Source organism: Emys orbicularis, chromosome 7, assembly GCF_028017835.1.
Source record: "Emys orbicularis isolate rEmyOrb1 chromosome 7, rEmyOrb1.hap1, whole genome shotgun sequence".
NCBI classification, from domain to species: Eukaryota; Metazoa; Chordata; order Testudines; family Emydidae; genus Emys; species Emys orbicularis.
Window position 1 is genome coordinate 32,359,201 of NC_088689.1, and position 23,382 is coordinate 32,382,582.

Consider the following 23,382-nt stretch of genomic DNA (forward strand, 5'->3'; position numbering starts at 1 on the left):
TACACATTCTCCTGGTTGAGAACCATTGCCTCAGAGCATTCAAGATGAGAGACAGTATCTTCATGCTACTGCTCAGGCTCCTTTCTTCTCAGTAGTCTGGCTCTGTCATTAACTGTGTGACTATCGCAGGGATCAGCAACCTGTGGCACGTGGACCGTCAGGGAAAGCCCCTGGCAGGCCGGGCCAGTTTGTTTACCTGCCGCGTCCGCAGGTTCGGCCGATCGCAGCTCCCACTGGCCGCAGTTCACCGTTCCAGGCCAATGGGGGCTGCGGGAAGTGGCACAGGCCGAAGGATGTGCTGGCCGCCGCTCCCACAGCCCCCATTGGCCTGGAACGGCAAACTGCAGCCAGTGGGAGTTGCGATCGGCCGAACCTGCGGACGCGGCAGGTAAACAAACCGGCCCGGCCTGCCAGGGGCTTTCCCTGATGGTCCACATGCCAAAGGTTGCCAATCCCTGGACTATCGTTTCCTTATGACTTAGTCTTCCCTGTGGGGGAGCATAGAGGGCATGGAGTGGTATCCTGTGGAAGTTGACATTAATTCTGGTGGTAATTTCCTGTGGCTTGCCAGGCAACAAAGCCATAGAGCAGGGGTCGGCAATCTTTCAGAAGTGGTGTGCCAAGTCTTCATTTATTCACTCTAATTTAAGGTTTCACGTGCCAGTAATACATTTTAACATTTTTAGAAGGTCTCTTTCTATAAGTCTATAATATATAACCAAACTATTGTTGTATGTAAACTAAATAAGGTTTTTAAAATGTTTAAGAAGCTTCATTTAAAAATAAATTAAAATGCAGAGCCCCCCGGACCGGTGGCCAGGACCCGGGCAGTGTGAGTGCCACTGAAAATCAGCTTGCGTGCTGCCTTCGGCACGCGTGCCATAGGTTGCCTACCCCTGCCATAGAGTGACTGTACACTAGCCATGTTCCCCTTAATACTGCAATGGTACCACTGGAGGGACTTCCACAGGGTCAGTGTGATGCTGCTGTTGTGGTTCCTCTTCCCTCTCTCCAACAATTCTGGTCCCATTGTAGTGAGACTTCAATGACTTTATCTTATATCTGCCAAGCAGACATGATGTTGTGTTCTTTAAGTTTTGCTACAGTAGCTGAGGAACAGGGATTACGTCTGCATAGGCTTCTTATGTCATAAACTCATGGCATGTACCAATAATCCAGTATACTTACTAATAATTCAGTATATATCGCTACTGAAAGGTTGTACATAGTCCAAGCTAATGCTTATAATTGAATATTAGAATATTTGTAATTTTAAAACTGACTAAAAAGCTGAACAGCATAAACAGATGGGCACTTAAAAATAACACATTAATAGAAATTCTTGGAAGCCATGAAACACAGTTTTTTTCCACAGTGGAGTGTGAGGTGTATGGGATAGTTTATTTTGAATTCAGTTTACTATTTTTCCATTTACAGGCATGTTTTGTAACACAAAGATATTTCACTGACTTAAAGGCAACATTCTATGGATTTTTTAAAATTAGATTTGTCCTCTTTTTTTGCCTTTATGATGTGTAAAGGAGGTATGAAGCTTTTTCCCCTCTGTTTTTTTTAAACCATACAAATATCATGAATGGCAAGTCTGGTCTTGCTTGTTTTTGCAGGAAGAACTTCTTGAGAGTGTCAGAGATGTGGAATGTGAATGTTCATTGAACTGAATCTTAATTGAAAAGATAAGGGTGTTGACTCTTTAACAAAGACATTTTTTCTCGCAAGAGTTTATTGGATATTAACATTAAATTAATGATAACAAAAACAAAAAACTAATAAAAATACTTTTCCTCCTCAATTTCTCAGATTTCTATCTTTTAAAATGCTGTAATTTCACTAGTACTCCAGTTTCCGTAAAATGGCAGACAAGACCAGAATTGCTAATGTAAAAAAAAAACAAGCAGAGAAAAAGGTGTGGCATTTTTTGTTTTAGGACAAAATCCTTTTAGGACTTCTTTACACATCGTAAAGAAGCCAAAAGAGTAGAAGCTCATTTACTTCCAACTATAGACATCACCTTTTAAGATAATGCAAAGTATGTGTCTGGAATATGTGTTGCTTTACTTTGCCAGAATGAAGGTTCGCAGTGGATTCCAAATAGCCATCTGTTGGTAACAATTTTTGGTCACTACCAACCTGGGCTGGATTTGAACTGGTGACCTAGGGGTGAAAGGCTCTGTATCCCATTTAACTATCTCCTGAGCCATGTATAATGCAAGTTGACAAGAATTATAGTTGCGAGGAAAAATAAATGAGGAGTCTGCTCTAAACAGACAAGACTGGTTGGAGAGTTTTATGGAGGGGTTAAATCTTGGGAGAAAGGGGCTTAAGGGAAGGGGTGTTGGTGCTCCCAGTGTTTTATTACTCACTATGGGTTTATAGATTATAATGAATCTTCCAGGCTTTTATTTTTTTTCTTTTAAAGACTGATTTAAAGTGACTTAATCATACCATGCTTTTTATTTAACCGTATTATATCTTATAGCCTGTGGCTGCCTGTATGTGTCTTTGAATAAGGTTACAGATTTTGCTTTAGAAAATGATGGATATACAACTCCAACAGGATTTGTTAGAGAAAGAGATACAAAAGCACTAACATTGTTAGTGTACTGTAGGAAGCACTCAGTACTACAATGAGTGCAATAGAAATGCCTGTAAACAAATAAATTGATTGCTAAGGCTGTTGTTGGACCTTATTTAAGCCACTGTAGGAAAGATGGATGGGACTATGATCTTGTGGGTAAGGTTTAGATCTGGGTTCTTTTTCTGGCTTTGTCATTGACTTTCTGTGTAACTGTGGGAAAGTCACGTAGCCCTTCTGTGCCTCAGTTACCCATACATTACAATGGAGACAATGGTTCCTTACCTCATACAGAGTTGAGATTCGTACTTTTTACCAAGACTTTGAGATCCTCAGAGGAAAGGTGCTATATGAGTGCAGTATAAAACCACAGCACAACGAGACCAAATTCCACAGCAGCAACCCCTAAATTCTGTGGCAATGTAAATTTATTCTAATCCCCATTCATCCCATCCCCAGGCAAACAAACGCTCACAGTTGAAATATATGAAGTGACATTAAATCCATTGTTGATTATTTTCAGCTATGACTATTTTTGAGGATGGATTTTTTCATCGTGCTCTTTAGATGAAGCTCCAAGTCTCTGTTCCCATGCCGTTCTCCACGTAGCCCAGCTCAGAATTTCCTTTCCCAGTGTACCCCGAGAAGGGGGAAGCTGGTAGCTGACTACAATGGCTAATGTCTCTAGTTGAGCAGGTCTCAACTGCTGTGTTGTTTTCTAAATCCCCCAGCTCACCAGTCTGTGCTTGTGGTTCTCCTGGTTGCGAGCTGGACTCCAACTCTGCTTCTCTGATCCACTTTTGCCTAGCTTCATGGAGCAATGCAGCAAGCATGCATTGTAATTCAAATAACTTCTTTTAGGGAAAGCTGGAGAGCAGGAGTCAGATATAGGCATGTCGTCACAGTGCAAGGAGAGAGGGGAAAAAAGTATTGGGAGTCCTGGTTGCAGCAAAATGGTGAAGTGCTTGGCAAAAATGTTGAATTCTATGGGATATTGGGAAAATGCCCAAATTGTGAAGAGCATGTGTCCCTATTTAGGATGAAAGGGGCAGGTCACAAATCTCAAAGTTTTAGTTTTAGGCACTTTGCAGACTCAGGCAAGCATCCCTACATCAGTTTATGCTTGGTTCGTGTTTTTCATGTTATCTCTTCAAGAACCAGAAACATTTTCAAAATGAAAGCTGAGAAGCTGGGACACAATTCTATGGCAATGAGTGAATTCTACAGCAAATTATGTGGTTGCAATATCACAGAATCCTAATAGTAAGATATAGATCATTGTACTACAAGGCTGGTGCTGCTTTAGAAAGGCAAAACATAGGCCAACTAAAGTAATAACAGTTATCAATAATTTAACTTCCAAGGAAAAGATGGTGGCTCAGTCTTGTTGTTAAAAAAAGATACTTTGTGAAGTTTTCAAAATTGATAGACTGATAGTTTCTTAAGATAAATTATTCACAATGGTAAATGGTTCAAAAAGTAGGTGGCCTTTCATAAAAAAAGATGATAGTGGGAGTGAGCAGGGAATGAAAGCAGAATCCCCCTTCCCCCCCCCACACAAATGGTAATAAACTTATAGAGTATATTACAGTGGAAAGTTGGTCAACATAGAATACAAATGAGTTTGAGACACCTGTTCCTATAGAAGGGAAGGGATTTAAAGGTCTGGTTAAATAACAAGTGGGAAGCATTGAGATGGACCAAAAGTAGGCAGGTGGGTTAAGCCAGGTGGTGCTTTCCTATTCTTTCATATTGTGTTTTTTTTGGTGGGGTTTTTTTGTATTTGAGGTGACTCAAGTTCAATCCCTGTGAAGAAAATAGCTGTAAACGGTTGCTGTCCTAGGAAAACTACAGAAATTGCACAGTCCCTATTGCAACCACCCTCGTGGATTGCTTGAATAGTATTTTTAAAGGAAATTTTAAATCTAAAATTTTAAGCTGTGTAGTTGGCTGCAGTGTTTCTCAATGATTGGTCTGTGGACCGGCGCCAGTCCCTGAGATCTCCCTGAAACAGTTTAGGAAGGCAGCAAGCTGTTGCCTGGTATCGAAAAGGTTAAGAAACACTGGGCTACAGGGATTCCCTTCCTTCACAAAAGTAATGTTGCAGTCAAGATGGTGAGTCTTTGACATTAATTTTTTTTTTACTTTTGTAGCTGTACCCAGGTCATATGGCTTTCTTTCTCTGTTAGCACTGACCATTTTTAAAACCAGTTTGTATGAACATATTGAATATGAAATTCATTTTATGTAAGGTTGTTCTTTTAATTAGCATTTGTTATTTATATACCACCAGCAGCAAGTTAGGTGTTTTTCAGACTAGTATGAGGACAGGACATACAAAGAGCTTACAATCTAAATAGGCAATACACTGAGTCAGGAAAAGGAAAGGAGAGTAGTGCCAAGTAAGTTTCTTTGTCAAATATTGTTTCAAAATTTGAATCAAGCCTTCTGGAGTTGTGTTAAAAAAAATCCCCAAAACACCAAACAAAAACGTGTGATATGTATCTTCAGAGGTAATGTTTAAAACTGTTTAAATATTACATGCTGATAACATTATGTTTTCTCACTGCCATTGTTTATGATATGTTTAACTTAACTCAACACCAGAAGTCTTGATAGTCTAACTGGTTTTTTTAATGATGCAATTTTTGGCACTTAGACAATAAAAGAAGCTTAGGTGATTTCAAGCCAATGATAACTGAGAATATGCGTGTAGATATCTTAAAGTAGCAACTTTCCAGATGACCCCCCCCAAAACTTTGGTTTTCCATATTGCTTGCTTCTATTTGTGTATTCTGACAGCTGCTTTACATGCCTCCTAACCCTTTGTCAGATTTATTCGGGAGGTTTCAGAAAATTACTGGATTTTAGGAAATTAAGGATGAATTACCAAATCTCCATAGTTTATACGATTTTACACTGATTCCACCTCTCCTTATATATTGAGAGATCTCTATACATGAGAGAAAAAATTGCTCCAAAAACAAAGTTTAAAAAAATGTTTTTGTTTAAAGGATGAATTAAATTGTATACCTACATAAGTGCATGTCTTTGCCAACCCACACTGTGCCTTGGCCGTAATAACCTGTACTTCTGAATCAGTGCTTTGCTGTCCAAAGTTCTAGCATGCTCCAGGGTTAAGGATTGTTCACCTTCCTTTTTGTAACCAATCAAGTTTCTAAAGAGTTTGTTATGGTTATATTCTGACTTGTGGGTCCCTTTAGAGGAAACCACAGTATTTGTATCTCCTTAAAGAAAATCTTTTTTCGACATGTTGAAGGAAAGGGTTACTCCCCCTTAACGGGACACTGCCAACTTGAATTTTTTGAAGCTGATTAAATGTTTAAAAGTTTTCTAACAGATTTTTTTGAGTATTTGGGGCCTTTTCTTAAGACAGGACATGCCTTTTTCCCACTCTGTTAGCTTTTTGTGCCCATTCAGAAGTGAGCATGTCTTCCAGCAGGAAAGGTTTGGTCAGAGGTGAAGGAAATGCTAGACGTTTGGGTTCCCCAAGACTGATGTGGTGTATGCTTCTTTGCCTTAAGTATTTCATGCAGTACCCCAGTGTTTGTAACCTGCGTTGCCTTCTTTATGATCACAATAACTTCTTTGGATTACTTCCCCCCAAGGAACTAAATAGAGATTACTAGCCCACAGATGGCTCTGAATCCCCACCATTACTATGTAGCTTTTTTGACTTGGTTGAGAGACCAATCCCTCCTTCCCGAGGAAGATGGCTTAAGCTTCCTAGTTCTCTCAAAAGACCTATACCCCTCATCCTGTTCCCCTCTTCCTCATCTGCACCCTGCAAGTCTGAGGACACTGATACCTATGGTCTTGAGTCCTACAGATCTCAATGAGTACATCATTTTTGTTCCTAGAAAAGCTCAGGGTCTCAGCTCTTTTACATGTCTGGGCTAGGCAACACTCTCAGAAAACGGGAAAGTTTCTGAGAAAGAAAGTTCAAATCACTTTTATCCACAGAGGAATGTTTGTCATTGCAAATGTTCCCCTAATTTATCCGTGGAGGAAAGAGAACTCTCTTGCTATGCTTCAGATCAGTCTGAATCGAGTCATGTAGAACATCCTAAACACTGTTCCTCTCACTAGCTCATCCTTCTCTTGAGGGACCATCTGTGTCCAGGAAGCAAGCATGGTCTCCTGCCTCGTGCAGACCACCTGCATGTTGGGTTGCTTCTCCCCCTAGAATCTCCTTCCCTAGCTTGCTTTCTCTCCTGAATGTGATGATTTGGGGAATTTGTACAACCTATGAATCTGTGTGAGACTGAGCTCTTGCTCTGTATTTATCTATACCAGGCTGCAAACTCCATTTTGAAAGATATATACAGAGAGCTCATAATATGTTACCTGCAAATTTTTTACTGTAGCTGATGCAGCTTCTCCTGCTACAATGTAGATCAACTCCAGGAAGTCCTGGCTTGGATCTGCTGAAGTCAGTGCCAATTGCCCTGATGCTATACTGGGGTTTTCTCCTCCCTACTCCCATGGAGGAAAAACACATCACCAGCATCATTCCTGAGGTGTAGGGGGAGAAAAATTTGGCTTTCCCCTAAACATTACACTATTTGTAGTCCTTTCAATTCCTGCTTGAGGTGTTGCATCCTCTGATCTAATTGTATCTTATGTTAGAAATATCAGTTTTACTTGAAAAAAAAAATGTTGTCCTGCCCTGTTGCATAATGTGTGTATGCATTGGGGAGGGGGGGAGGGGGACAGTGCACACATAGTGATTTGATACAGATACAAAAAATCTTCCTCTAAGTGCCACTTCCTCTATGGCACATCCCATAGCAATAATGCTAGTATCCCCATCATATATCATTCCAATTTATACATTGAAAAATATACTTTTTATTTTTTGTAACTATCTTTAGGTTTTATAACTTAATGTTCAATGCTTGCTTTGTTTTTCCTCCTACAGTTTCATCAGTAGCCCCCACTAGGTAATGGAATCAATAAATAATACTGGTGCCAGCTTTTACCTCTTACATAATTGTACAAAAATAACACCTATTCTAGAGGTAAACATTTATTAATTAAATAAAAAGTATTGAGCTACACTCTTATTCTGCAAAAAGAATGCTGTCGGACCCTGCATGATATGAATTTAATTAGAGAAGAGAAAATTATTATAATTTCCTTATAAAGTAAAGATATTGTATAATTGTAAATTTGAAACCTGTGAATACTGCAGCTATCTCTTTCCCTGTCTATAGCATCCTTTACAACCCTTATTTTTTAATGTTTCAAACAAGTAAACAGTAAACACGCACTAATGAGTTTTTAAAAGTTCAGCTCTTTTCCTCTTCTCTGGCTTATCTTTCAGTGGCTATCGGTTAGGTTCCCATGTTAGTTATTTAGATACCTTTTGATTTTCCAAGAGATCACTATACTGCTGGAGAATTTAATTTGATTTCTATAAAGTTCTCTGAGTTAGGCAGGATATGAAAGAACAAAGAATATTCTCTTCTCATTCAGTCTTTTTACAGTAGTATATATAGCATTCTTCTCCGAGTGGGCACACATATGTCAGAGAAGAACATTATTTTTTCCTTTTTTGTAGATTCAGTCCTCTTCTCTGGCTAATTCTCTTCTTTGCCATGGAATTTTAAGATTCTTTCTTTCTTTCTTTCTTTCTTTCTTTCTTTCTTTCTTTCTTTCTTTCTTTCTTTCTTTCTTTCTTTCTTTCTTTCTTTCTTTCTTTCTTTCTTTCTTTCTGTCTTATTAGCAGCAGCAGGTTTTTGGAGATGGCTGCAATTAACTCGGTCTTAAATCCATGGTCAGAAGGCTCTGTTGCAAAGATTTTCTTGCTGAAGTACTGTATGAAAAAAGCAGATATCCTTCAGTGAGATCCAGTAACCTCAGATTAAATTTTCTTGCTCTGTCCCCCATGTCTTCCAATTTTTTCCTGGATTCTCTAGCAATTTTAGTTGATTTTACTGGTTTGAGCTTGAGCCAGGTGCGCTGGAACAATTTCTATAGTGTGGGTGCCGAGATCCATTGAACCAAACTGTAAACCTTGTATAAAATGGAAACCACTTCAAGCCAGGAGGTGTGTCAGCACCCCCAGCACCTTTATTTCCAGCAGCTATGGCTTGAGATGAAGATTCTGTGTCTTCAGTGCCCTCAGTTTGGCACTCCACCTATGCATTTCTCTCTTGGAACTCCTCCATGCCATTTTTATTATCATTTATTGTTTTATGCGCAGAAGTAATTTAGTCAGCAAGGAGGTTTATGCCTTTCTGAACTTCTTTTAGAAAAGTGTGTGGTGCAGCTTCTGTGTTTCCCAGGTGGGCCTCCCTACCCTATAGAGACGGGGCTTGGACAATCTGTAAGGGGTCAATTCAGTATCAAAACAAGATAGTGAACTCAGATATAAATAATTTTTATCTTTTTGTTTTCCCACCAAATCTGCTTCCTTATATTATTAGAAGTTTTTGTATTTTGGAGGTGTCAGTGGGGATCAAATCAATCCTATTGATGGATTTCTGGTCCTGATGGGAAGATTTATCAGCCCTCTGCTGTCTTATGTCATATGACTTTTATTGCTACTTCACATTTTTATGTCCTCATAGTTTCAAAACTTAGTTAAGTTACTCTTGCAAGACTTGCTCAGAGGAGGTAGTAACAATGCACTTCTATATCTTAAAGGAGGACATTTTAAAAAGTTTAAATTGTTGCTTAACTCATTTATATTAGTCACTTTCAGTTTGTACATTTCATTACATTTGCTGAGAGCTAATAACGTTTATGACAAAGTTCCTGTGTCCCATTTATACATAAATAATATTTTCTAGATAAAAAATTAAAATAAATAACACCATGAAATGATATGCAAAACTCTGTAGCTTAAATCCTAACCTGCTGGTGACTTTCAAATGATGTCTTCAGTGCTTTATCAGAACAGATGTTAAAGGGGCAAGGTCCTGTGTGTGTGTATGCATAGAGAGAGTGCACGTGCTCAGGACCTTATATATATAATTAGTAAGCAACTCTAGAATGGATTGAAAATGGATTATGTTAATTTTGATCTTAGAGACAGCAGTCAAAACCTTCCAGATGAACTAACTGTGCTCTGATAAGCTGATTTGTATAATTTAAATAAAAACCTTTTATATGATTTTGATGCTATTATAGACTTATTCCTCCTTAGAAGTTTCACCATGTGGCCCTCTTGGACATTGTTATTTTAAAAAACAAAAAACACACACACACACACACACACACACACACACACACACACACACACACACACACACACACACACACACACACACACACACACACACACACACACACACACACACACACACCAAAAAACCCTTTTTATTGAAAACATTCTACTTGCTTTATATAAAATAAACAGAAGGCAAATATACAATAAAGCAAAGGCTCCTAATTTACACTTGAAACTACTTTGTTTGCAGTCTACTGAAAGCAGTTGTGTTCTTGGAGAAAGAACATTTTTTCCCCCCCATCCTTTGACTATACTGAATTCAACCGTCTTGAATTGAGAGAATTTGTTTGTATAGAACCAGAATTTACAGCTGAAATACTCAGGTGGTTTTTGCTTATGTATTCACAAAAGTGTTATGTACTATTATTTTGAATTAACACATAACATTACCATAATTGAAAGAGATGTTTTTTTCCAGTTTTACTTTGTATGTTTGAAAGAACTTTGTGTATGTTAAATTTTCCATTATGTAGTCAGTCAGTCAGTTCCCTTATTGATTGTGTGGGGCTTATAAGGAGAAAGACAAGCTAAAGCTACAACTCAAACAACTAAAATTGAACTAAAGGGGTTATCTTGCATATACGCTAAGAAAAAGATTGCATTTAGAAAACATATTAACTAAGCCTGACCTAAACTTGACCCCTTTTCCTTCTTGACTAGGAAGTTTCTGTACCATTACTCTTAAATTACAGAAGACAGGATTCAGCCCAAAATAAATGTTTTTTTAAATTTATTTTAAATGGCTTCCATGCTGAGTGGTTGGCAACATTTTTGTTGACAGAACAATTTATTATCATACCTGCTAATATAGTAGGCTGTCTCATATCATATGGTTTGTATGTTTCCTGTGCCTCTCGATAACTTTAAAATCCTGCTTCGCCTTGGGTTCTAACAGTTCATGGTGTTTGTGAGTCTGACTTTGGGGGTGAATGGAAAGTATGGGGCAACTTGTTGGGTTCTAGTGAGAACACATTGGAAACTTTTTGAAAAGAGAGAGGTTCTAATAATAAGCACGTAGCGCTTTATGTGTTCAGAATGTTGTACAAAATAAAATGAAAATGAACAAAGCCATCTATTTTTAATCTAAAAGGCGTACACTGCATGTTGCATCTGAGGGGTTTCTATTGTTTCCTCAATTTAGTACCACTTTATGCAGGGGATTTTTGTTGTTGACTACTTGGTACTCTTTATTTTGCATCTCTGTCTCCGTATATTAGATTTCCACAGATTACAGGCTCTTAATGTAATGAAGAATTTGGATAGATAGCATGGAATTGTGTGAAATGTTGATATATCAAGCTAATCGTAAAAAGAGGCATTTGATGACTTTTTTCTATTATTTTAAGTCTGTGATTTCCTAATTAACATTATACTAAAATCTGTACATCATTTAAAAGTCCATTGTGAATAATTTTTTGTTATTGCAACTTGTTGGCCTAGACCATAGCAAATTTAGACGAGTGCTCGTCCTTACTTTAAAAAAAAAGAAAAAAGTTGTATTTCTGTGGATAAGACTGCATACAAGTTTGGGAGTTCAAATTATGGTGGTTGTACAACATTTTCAGAAATTAATAATCATTTTTCTTTTAATTTGATATATGACAAAAATTCTCAATTTATTTTTCTAAGCAAAACCAAAAAAGCTACATTAATAGCTGATGAAAAATAAGTGAGCCATATAAAGATGTAATATTTTAAAAAGGGAGACTGTTGAAATGGGTTAGCTGTCTGAATATCCTTAAAAAAAAAAAAAAAAGATAGCTAAGGCTAACTTGCTCTCCCCCAAATCCTTTAAGGTCATAAATCCACTTACATGAAGTGAGATGGGTAAAAATCCTAATTTTGTCTTTTAAAATTTGACCTGTTAAAGGAATACAGTTAGCATAAAATTTACATTACAGTAGTTTCTGAACAAGTTTTGGCTACTATTGTTACAAATCATGCACACTTTATTCACATGAGTAGTTTCTTTTTATGTCAGTGCGGGGGACTATTCACATAAATAAGGGTAGTTATGTACAGCAGTGTTTGCAGGGAGAGAAGCTTTACGATAACTGTAACTGAAAGATTAGAGAAAAGTATATTTATCAGTTTATTTTATACACTGACTGTCACTTTGAGTATAATCCATTTCACTGTATTTACCATAGGCAATCATTTTTTCTTATTGTTCATGTGGGGACTTAGCAGCAACTGAAATTAGTATTAAATCATGGCTTGCAGCAAAAAAGTGCATTGTTGAACAGAATATTCATAAAGGAAAAAGGTGGTGTATGTATATATTTATTTCTCTAAGGATGGTGAGGCGGATACTTTTAGGGGTAATCCTTTGTGATTTATTTTAAATGTATGGGGTAGGCACCCCAAGCACTGGATGGGTAATCACCATTGTATTTCAGAAAATCAAATAAATTAATAAAAATATGGTTAGTAGTGATGAGACAATAAATTAAGCTAAATAAACAGAACTAACTAGATTTTATTATAATATTAAGGTCCCAACTCTTCAAGTTTTTGCGAGTAGTACAAGGGGTTAGTTTGAACAAAACAGTTTGTACAGTGGAGCCTAATTTTGTACTTAAGAGTACTTTTAACTGTTTTGAAAATGACTGGATTTCAAATTGACAGGTCACTTTGGCTAACTTTTTGTAACTAAAAAATTAGAAAAGCTTGTCTTGTTAGAAAGCTTGTCTCTTTCACCAACGTAAGTTGGCCAATAAAAGATATTAACTCACCCACCTTGATTTTCTAACTAAACTAACAGCTTTCTAAGACTGACCTTTTTTTAAACATAACTCTTTTGTAAGTATAAAATGCTTTAATCATATATTGTATATTGATATGTATGATTCTGATGGCTTACAGAAGCAAAAATAACAAAGCACGCTTCCTTAAAATTTATAAGATGTCTTCATAACCTGTTTTTAAACTCTTTACAGATATTATTCTGCTTTAAAAACAATGGAACAGTTAGAAAATATGTACCTTCCTAGAGTTAGCCAATATCGTTTTTGCCAAATAATGATAGAAAACCTTCCAAAATTGCGTGAAGAAATTAAAGAAATTTCCATGTCAGATCTCAAGGACTTTTTAGAGAGTATTCGAAAACATTCTGACAAAATAGGGGAAACAGCAATGAAACAGGTAAGTTACATAAAATAATTTCGTTCTTGTGAAAAATTATTAAATTAAGTTAGACATAGCATCAGTGTATTAATCTCATTTATTATACAGATACTTAAAAATATGCTTTTTTCCACTTGCACTTCTCTTTCTGATTTTTCTCTGTTTTTCTCTTTTTTTAAAAATAAATTTGAGCAACATTCATTTAAAGCAGCTCAAAATTCATAGTATGTTGTGTTTTGGAAAAATAATGATCTGCAGATGTATTCCTTTTTTTAAACACAAAAAATATAATTTCAGATTTCTAATTGCAACGTGAAGTGTGAATTTTATAGATAGTGAGTGTCTCTTTCCCCATATGTTATTTTAGCAGAATAGGAGACTATTACAGTTTAAGTAATAAATCTATTTAAAAGTGACTGAGGCCCCAATCCTGTGAACCCCTTAAGCCTTGAATATCCTTAGAAAAATGAGATGCTTTTTTCAGTTGAATTAGCTAACTTGGTTTAGTTAGCGTGACTTGAAACATCCCTTAACACCTATGGTATGTCTAGACTTCTAGACACACATTCATCTACGCATGAAGCCATCAGCCCATAGGAAACTCCTAGTACAAAATGCTACAATGCGTCTCCTCAGCAGCACCATGATCACTCAAGCCTGTCCTCTGCTCCATGTAGTGGCTTCCTATAGAACACCGAGTCAAGTGTAAGGTCTCGGTTCTTATCTTCAAGGTTCTCAGTGGCCTGGGCCCAAGATATTTAAAAGATTGCATAAAGCTCAGAGATGAGAACTGTGGTCAACAACTGTGTAACTTCGGCTCAGTAATGCTTTCTTCCACTGGTAAAGGTCATCTGTGTAGTAGAAAGCTTTCTTGCAGGTTCATCTAAAACTGTGGAATGAACTCCCACTGGAACTGTGGACCTTCACAAACCTTCTGCTCCAAGTGCAAGGCACACTTCTTTGACTTTGCTTTCTCTAACACTAACACAAACACATAGCAGCTTGTACATAAAAAACAACCCAACAGCAACAATAAAAAAACCCTACCAAAACAAAAAACTTTACTGCACACGTATATATTTTCCCCCTGAAGAAAGGATGAGAGAGAACGAACCACACTTGACCGATGTTAGTCATGTGGTTTGATGCACTACTGGAAGGCACTCAGATATTATGGTTATGAGGACAGTATGTCTACGCTGCATTGTAAACCTGGGTCTGTGGTGCGTGTGCTTGTGGATTCTGTTTCCAAACCTGCACTGGAGTGTCTGCGCTGCATCATAAATCTGGATTTACAGTTGCTGGAACTGGGTCTCACAACTGTGCTAACGTGTCCATACTGTACTACACAGACCTTCTGATTTGGGTTTGTGGCTTGAGGTATGTCCACAGAACTGAATACTAAGACTTGGACTCAAGTCTCAGTGGGACTTGGGCTCAGGCCTGCCCTCCCGGGTGGGTCCTAGGAGCCAGGTCCTGAATGATTGCCAATCAGAGTCAGACAGATTTGTGGGTGGATGATAGGGGGCTTTGGGCTCAAACCTGAGTGGGCCCGGGTTTAAAATGCAATGTAGAATGGAATAGATTTTTTTAACCTGATGTTAATTGATTACCAGTTAACTTGAAAGAGTTAACATGTTTGTAAAGCTAATATGGACACTCCCCAAACATTTGTCCAGATTACCAGAATTTATATTTTATGCTAGGCTGTGCCAGCAAATGGGTTAAAACTACAACTGCCATTTCTTCACTACGATTTAACACGTTTAAAATACACTTTCTTTCCTAGTGTAGACAGTTTAGCATCTGTACAACTGTGTTAGCTGGTCGAACATAACCAGCAGATGCAATTGTAGAGGTATTAAACTGTGACTACACTAGGGCTTTGTCTTCACTTAGGGAAAAATAGGTGTGTTCTTAACTTGAGTTAACCAACTCTAGGTAAAATCCTAGTGACTACAAGGATTTTTTAGTTTTTCACAGAAGTTAGCAGATCAAGTTAAAGTCTAGGTTCCATAGTGCTTTTGAAACTTTTCATATATATTTTAAAACTCTTAATGTGTGCTGAGTTACATACAGTACATTATAGTTTTTTAAAGCCCCACAAGTTAGTCTTTCCATGTACTGAAAGAAAGAATATTTGTTGAGCTATTTTATTTTTATGAAATAAATTAAAACGTTTCTAAATCTCATTTGCAGTACAGAGGTAATAAGTGAGAAGTTCCTAGTTGTGGTTCCAATGGGAAATTTTGTCTCAAAAACTTTTGTGAAAAATTGACGTTTTCCAGCAAAATTTAGACCAGATTTAGTTTCCAGTTTACTGATACTCTGTTGAAAGCCAGTTTTACTTTTGTATTTAAGATAGTGATGAGCAAACAACAAAACGTTTGACGGTCCAATTTAAAGAAGCATCCAAAATTTAATATTCTTATTGGAAGCTTATCCGTACTATATGAATCTTTGAGACTAGAACTCCCAGAGCCTAAAACTCACTTTTCACATACACATGATTCACTTTACTTACTAAACACTCTGCCTGCATTGTCTTTTTGGGTGAAAAGGGAGATAGAAACCAAGGAACTTTTTACCATCTCTGATGAGTATCCTGCTTCTTAAGAAGGAGACTTTGGGCCTGCTACTCACCTCCAGCTGTGTAGACCTCACAGGTTGCTGAGCCCACTGGTTGGTTATCTTCCTTTTCAGAGGGAGGCCCAAGGTTATATTATCCTGACCTGCCCCCAACATTGGGCCTTCCTCGGGGTGTTGGCCGGGCAGTTTTCCTTCCTTTTATTTCCCTCAAAATTCCACTCTTGGGTTCACTTTTCAAGATGTGGCAGAACTTCCAACTCCTGCACTATGGTGCTGCAGGTCCTAGTAACCCCTCCATTAACTTCCATTTATCTGGTCACTTTGAAATGTAAAAAGGACTTGTGAGGTTTGTAGCCCTGAGTGAGGTGCAATATTATAATTTCCTAGAGTAGGTAAGATCCCTTCCTCCTTGCAATATTACTGTTTTTTGTGGGAATGGAAGGAGAATTGTTGCACATTGACGTTCCTGGTTCCTTTGACATTTTAAAGCAGTGAGCTTAATGGAACCCAAGGAAAGAGATTACTGTGTCCTATTGCACCAGATCAGGGAGATCAGTTATCTGGTCTCGTATGATGATTAATAAGACATAAAGGTGGTTTTTGAGATTGGGAAGGGAAGATGACAGCCCTAGCTCCTCTCTCAGGTAACACCAGTACTGGGAGGAGAGAGCAGATTGCTGGCATCTCCTGAAGGAGAGAGACTGCTAGAGGCAGGGAGTGGACTGTCCAGCAACTCTTCCCAACCTAAAATTATCTGCCACTTCAGCAAAGAAGTAGCAGTGTTTTGGTGTGTGATGTGGTGATTGCAATAGGTAAGTTATTAACCAAACATTTATGATCCTTTAAATTCAGTTTGGGCTGATTATTTTTTCAAGCTGGTTTGCCCTTCTGTAATTTAAGCTTCCTAATTCTGTTTTTAGTATACGGGGCATTCTCTTTTGGCTTACAAAAGCAAAATTTCTGTGTAAACGTAGCTATGGTGTTATGGATGAAATATGATTACAAGATTATACTGAGTCACATTTTCATATTTCTTGTAATAGTAGAAAGAATAGACATATAAAATAAGTTCTTGATTTCTACATATGACTCTTCTCAGTTAAACTAGGCCAAAATCTGTGTAGTTGGAGATAGCTAACTATATAATCGTTTTATTATATTTAAATGTTCATCTTTTATATGCAGTATCTGGTTAATAACATAATCACATTATAATTTTGTGATTATTTCTTTAAAATTACATTTTGAGAATTTAAAAAAATAGTGAGGTTAACCTTTGAACTCATGATGATTGCAAGTTGATTAAGGACATTATTTTCAGTATTTGCATGATGTATGCCTTGGAGTTATACTGATATGTGCCCACTAAAATAAATATATGCCAAGTGCATAAAACATCACAGTTTGCCTTTACAGTCATAGCGTATATTCAGATCTGTGATCATTAATGAAATTTGCAGTCCCTCTCTTTTGATATTAAATATATGTCTTGCTAAAACAGGCACAGCAACAGAAAACCTTTAATACAGCTCTTCAGAAACAGAATAATGTAAACTATGGGAGGAATATGTATGTAATTAATGGCAGAGTTCCAGAACCTAAGTATGAAATTACATCCAAGCGAACACTTGAGGAAGAGGATGAACATGAAGAAGAGGTAACTTAGTATTAAGTCAATATTAATATCATTTATTTAAAGTGAAGTCTATAGCATTAACTGAATATTTCTGTTGTACAAATGTAGGCCTTTGGTCCTGCAATAAGCACAGCATGGATAGGGTCGGCCCCCCCCCCCCCCATTGAAATCCATAGGACTCTGTGGAGGAACAAAGGTCCCCCTCATGGAGAAGTTTGCTGGATCAAGGTCTTGAAAAGAAACAAATCAAGATGTTAATTATATTCATGCTACTTGTAGTAACAATTTTATGGACATTAATGTAAATATAACTTGTAATTCTATAGAAGTTCAATTGTAACTTATTACTTACTGTACCATATCTAGTCACTGTATATGATATGTAACCTGTTAGAATTGTCTGACATGTGAGAATATTCTGCCACTGCTGTAGCCATTATGCTTCTGTGTTTTTAGTGGATATTAACCTATGTTAAAAGAACAGTTCTTTGAATGCTGGCCCCTATCTGTATTCCATTGTGGGTGTGCATGCACACCATCATCTGAGACTGGAGTGTCCTTCAATCCTGCCTCTCCAGGAAACTGGAGAGGCAGTCGTTCTATACTGCCACTTATACCCTCCGTCTGCTGCGTGAGGAGAAGAACTGCACAGGAGTGGATTGAAGGACACTCCTAGCAAAAATGTTCTGGTCTCTGACTCACGATGCTCATGCTCAGCCCATGGTGGAATACAGATAGGGATCATGCATCTCAAAGAATTCAAGTTACAGAAAAGTGAGTAGCCTCTCCTTTCAGCTACTATGTGCTCCTTATGAGTTTGGTCTTCTAAATGACGCATGAGGGATTACACCCTAAATATTATTTCCTGAAAATAGTGAATGAAGTGTCTGTTTTCTAATATGAAAAAAAGGAAGTTCTAATCCTGTAATGGAAAAAGGGGAAAACCTGAACATTTAATCTACCCTTCTGTGAGAAAACCAACACTTTGATGAGGCCTGAAGTTAGTAGTAAAAGAATGCTACAAGCCATTCAGGCATATTTTTTTTCTACCGCTTGTCCATTAAAACAGTGTTTTTAAGTGGCTATAAAATCTACCAGCAGAGATGACTCTGACTGACTTGAGTCTCTGTTTACTGTGGTCTTGTGTTTCAACCCACAGTTTTTGCCTAAAGTGATGTCTGAATTCCATGTTCACCAGTCTACTAACCTTCCAGTATGCTTTCCTAAACCTCAGGAATTATTGGAGGAAACCAAGATGCACAAATTGGATATTAAAAGGGCACTAAATAATAATAATGATATAACAAAATCCTTTTATTGGTCTCCATAAGTATATTTTGGTTGCATTTGGCTCCCCCTTGGACTTGTCTTGAATTTCTTTTCAAGATTGTCTAAATCAGTTTGGCTGCATAATCAAAATACTTATGAACTAGAAGGTATGGCATACCCCAAGGTCTAAGAGCTCACTTGTTCTTTGAAATGTATAGGACTCTAATTGGAATTCCATTCATGCAGTTAGGCTACACTACTTTTAACTTAACTGCAAAGTATGGTGCCTATTTTGGGAGAGCAGAACTACAGTTTTAAATACTCTGCCCACCATGCGGGATTTATGATTGCCAGTCATTCTCCAAAGAGTAAGGATCTAAAGAAACAATTCTCAAAAGAAAAAGGAAAGTTACTCCCTCATAACAGAAGTTCTCAAAGTATATTGGTTTTATAGCTCCATTCTCTTTCCCCCACTTTTTCAAAGTTTAGTGTATGGAAATGACGGTTATTGGAACTACAGTCTCTTTTATCATAGCCTTGCTCCACATGTTTGGATCCATGGGGAGGTGCTCATGTAGCCCCAGTGTTCACTGCTTTGAAGATAGGTCTTAGCTCAAGATGCTGAGGCCCATGGATCCCAAGAATGTTGAGCTGTAGTAGCGATGTACTTCAAACTAGTCACTGGTGATTAACCTTCCAATTTGGCCAACTAACTTTAAAATGCGGCCAGTTCCTTACCTTTATCCTCACATTCATGTTAAGCAAAATAAGATGTTAAATTTACTGATCAGTTTGTAAGACCAGTTCTGTTCCTAATGCACCAAGTTATGAGACTGATTTTTTTTCCTCCTGCAGGTTTTGACTGCTCATGATCTTGTAGATTTTTCTCCTGTTTACAGATGCTTGCATATCTATTCAGTTTTGGTATGTATTACTATGATTTAAAATAATCAAGAATGGTTATATTTTAAAAAGTCTAAATATCCTTTTTCTTACCTTTTGCACTTTGCCAATTTCCAAGTGAGCAGACACATGTGAACACATTTCATCAGAGTCCAACTGTGCTGAACCAGATGAAATAGATCTGACACTGGTACTCACAGGACATTCTTGTATGGTTTATTTTTATAGTGCCTAACAGAGTAGCAGTTAGGTAATTACAGTACATAAACATTTTTAAAATCACACAAGTTATGTATGCCTCAACAGATAGTAATACTTAAAGTGCCAGTCCTTTAACTGTTCCCAATGTTCCTTAATACCTAACTGTTTAAAAAATAATAGAGTAAAACATAAAATAAAAATTTGTCCTAAAACTCACAAAACTCAGGTTCTGGTGGACCACCAAGCAAATGCTGACGACTCAGAGATGCTTGCTACCAAACTCATAAGCGTTTTACACTAGGAATCAACAGCAAAGGCCTGACAACACATCACCGTTGTTGTGGGAAAGTAAAAAATGATGGGCAGTACACAGGGTAACCAGGGCTAAAAAGAGTGATTGTTACTTTCCATGTTCACTATGTCTGAATAGCTTTTGTACTCAGTTTATGTGTAATGTAATTTTTAAAAAGATTTTCTTTCAAACTCCTAATCCTGTAAACTCAGCCTGGGTTCTGACAGTCAAGATGGATTCGTTCCTTCTCACAAGTTGCCAGTAACAAAGATTCTGCAGGACTAATTAAACCCTCATTTACACCTGTGAAATCTCATTGTTTTCAGGTTATGCACCCCAAAGATACCTGCCTGTGCAGCTTTCCCTTTCTCCTTGCCATTAGTGGCTTTGCAGAAATGTAGTTGATTGGAACTTAATAAAAAAAAATCCAGTGATACAAAAGAAGGAATAGAATCCAACTCCTTCTGTTAGCTGTGTTGGCTCTGCAGTGTTAACACAAATAAGTAACAGTAAAAGCTTGTTTTGTCACTGAAGTCAGCGAAGTTAAGTGACTGCACCAAAGGAGAAAATCTGTAGTTAATTGCTATTTTTACGTAGTCACTTTTCATAGGAGAACTAAACATTAAAGAGTATTACAGTAGAACCTCAGAGTTACAAATGCCTCAGGAAAGGAGGTTGTTCGTAATTCTGAAATATTCGTAACTGTGAACAAAACATTATGGTTGTTCTTTCAAAAGTTTACAACTGAACATTGACTTCATACAGCTTTAAAACTTTACTATGCAGAAGAAAAATACTGCTTTCCCTTTATTTTTTTAGTAGTTTACATTTAATGCAGTACTTTACTGTATTTGCTTTTTTATTTTATTTTTTTTGGTCTCTGCTTCTGTCTGATTGTGTACTTCCGGTTCCAAATGAGGTGTGTGGTTCATAACTCTGGTGTTCGTAACTTTGAGGTTCTACTGTACCAGCACTTTGAATTGTGAGGAAGCCAATAGGGAGCCAGTAGAGAGATTAGAGAATGGCTCCATGCTCATAACAGCCCACCTCACTTAGGGTATGCCTACACTGCAGCTGCAGCGCTAGCCGTACTCAAGCTAGCTCACTAAAAATCTAAGTGAGGATGCCGCAATGCAGGCTTCAGTTCTGGCTGCATCAGCCTACCTGACCCCCCAGGTGCACACTCACTGAATTCCACACCATGGCACCTGTGCTTCTATTTTAAATGAGCTAGCTGGAGTATAGCTAGGGTGGGACATCTGCACAAGCTGCAAATCACACTGACTGCTGCAGTGTAGATGTACTCTTGGGATACAGGTAGTTGCATTCCAGGGGAGGCTCTATGTATTTTGCCGCCCCAAGCATGGCAGTCAGGCGGCCTTTGGCGGCATGCCTGCAGGATGTCCCCCGGTCCCGTGCCTTCGGCATACCCGCCGCCGAATTGCTGCCGAAACCACAGGACCAGCGGACCTCCCGCAGGCATGCCGCTGAAGGCAGCCTGACTGCCACCCTCACGGCGACCAGGAGGCTGCCCCCCGGGGCTTGCCGCCCCAGGCATGCACTTGGAGCGCTGGTGCCTGGAGCCGCCCCTGTTGCATTCTGCATCAGCTGACACTTCTGGGCAGTTGGTGCGGATTGCAATAAGCCTTGTGGATACAACGTAAGGAGAGAGGGGGACAGGGATCCAGGGGTGGCTGCTCAGTGGGTGGGGCAAAGCAGCCTGATTTATTGAATCGAGTCCTCAGCTCTTCCCATCCCCCTCTTGCAGTGTGGGCACGATACCGTATCTCTTTCCCTGGCTCAGCCAACTTCAGGCTCCGTAATCCTGAGGAAGATTCTTTTCATATGAGAGTCAATGGCTAATACAGGGCTTTGTATTTTGAAATAAGAATGTTTAAAGCTTATAATTATAGGCATGAATCCCTAAATCTGATGTCTGCTGTGATGTGGCAGGTCCTGTGGGACACTGCACTTCATCCTATGCACTTCATAAAGTATGCCCGCACACTTTATTTTGATGGTGGCACTGTCAGATTTTATTATATCAGTGACCACCCTGTCTCAATGGCGAGATGTCAGAAATAGAAGAGGCCAAAAGATGGGTTGAAAAATCTGAAGAGAAATTAAAAAGACTGGGACTGTTTAGTTTAGAGAGGAGTTGGCTACTTTTATTTACCTGTCTCATAATACTAGAAGGGAGCAACCAATAAAATTGGAAGGCAGCAGATTAAAATTAATAAAGTATAATTTAAACTGAAATTATCATAAATAGGTAACAAATTACAACTGATTTTATGGTATGGCAACACCCATTTTTTCATGTTCTCTGTGTATATATATGTTCCTACTGTATTTTCCACTGCATGCATTCGATGAAGTGGGTTTTAGCCCACGAAAGCTAATGCCCAAATAAATTTGTTAGTCTCTAAGGTGCCACAAGTACTCCTGTTCTTTTTTCTTTGAAAACTAGTGGCCACTAGATATAACTGAAGCTTAATACGATTTACAAAAAAGATTAGCCATTTTTATTATCCAATAATATTGGATAAAACATTAGATTGGATGTGGATAAAAAATTGGAGAGATGTTAAACTCTCTTGCTTCAGGGCATAAAGCTAGTTAACAACTCCTAGGGTTGGGAGGAAACTTCCCACTTGAGGCAGGTTATTTCATAATGTTCATTATGAGTTTTTTCATAATTGCCCATTATGAGGATCTTGCGCCTTCCTCTGAAGTGTCTGGTCCTAGCTACTGTTAGAGACAAAATACCAAATTAGATAAATCACTGGTCTGACGTAGTATGGCAGTTTCTGTGTTTAAATGTGAGGGAGAACGCCACCATAATTCGGCAATTTAAACTTGTAGCTTGTAACTATGTATTAGCGAAGTTCAATCTCTGCTTTAGTCTTTTCCTGCCTTTTTTTGGTTCACATTTTTTAGTAGGCTAGCCTAGATACAGAGTGTGTTTAAGCACTGTAGAGTAGAGAATAACCAGGGCTCAATGTGTTCTGTGGAATGCTGTATTTAAATTCTGTAGTAAGCTCCCGCTCCCCCCAGCCCCCCGACCCCGGGTTCTGTGGTATACAACACTACATTTTGAGGCAAATAAAAATTATATGGCAGCATAAAATGGAAAAAAAAATCCAAAATAGGATTTCATGTGTGAGCAAATTTCCAATCATTTATCATCCAACATAAACTGATTCGTTATTTTATGTATGTGAATTTAGGAACTTTTCAAAGATGAACAGCTGCATCCATTATATTGGGCATTTTCTGTTTTGACTCTCCTTTGCTACTCCTGTGAATACATGTCACGCCACCAAGGCTATTGCTTTAGTCTATTGATAAGGGTCAGAGGATCTATTAAAGTGGTTTCTATTAAAAGCTATGATCTTAGCTGCCTCCAAGTAATCCTGTCTATTGCATGGTATATGGTGGTGATTCAACACCCATCAAGTATTTTACATATCAAATTTTATTTTGTGCATTTGGAAAGAGCAACTATTCTTTTT

The 23,382-nt window shown here is 38.0% G+C and overlaps 1 protein-coding gene across 1 annotated transcript in view; it reads left to right on the forward strand.

The window, feature by feature from the left end:
* Positions 1 to 23,382, forward strand: part of EXOC6 (exocyst complex component 6) — a 176,942-nt gene that overhangs the window by 40,817 nt on the left and 112,743 nt on the right. Inside the window, exons 6-8 of the mRNA XM_065408079.1 lie at positions 12,791 to 12,995; positions 17,068 to 17,223; positions 19,327 to 19,395. Coding sequence (XP_065264151.1) covers positions 12,791 to 12,995; positions 17,068 to 17,223; positions 19,327 to 19,395 — 430 coding nt within the window. The remainder of the gene's footprint in view (positions 1 to 12,790; positions 12,996 to 17,067; positions 17,224 to 19,326; positions 19,396 to 23,382) is intronic.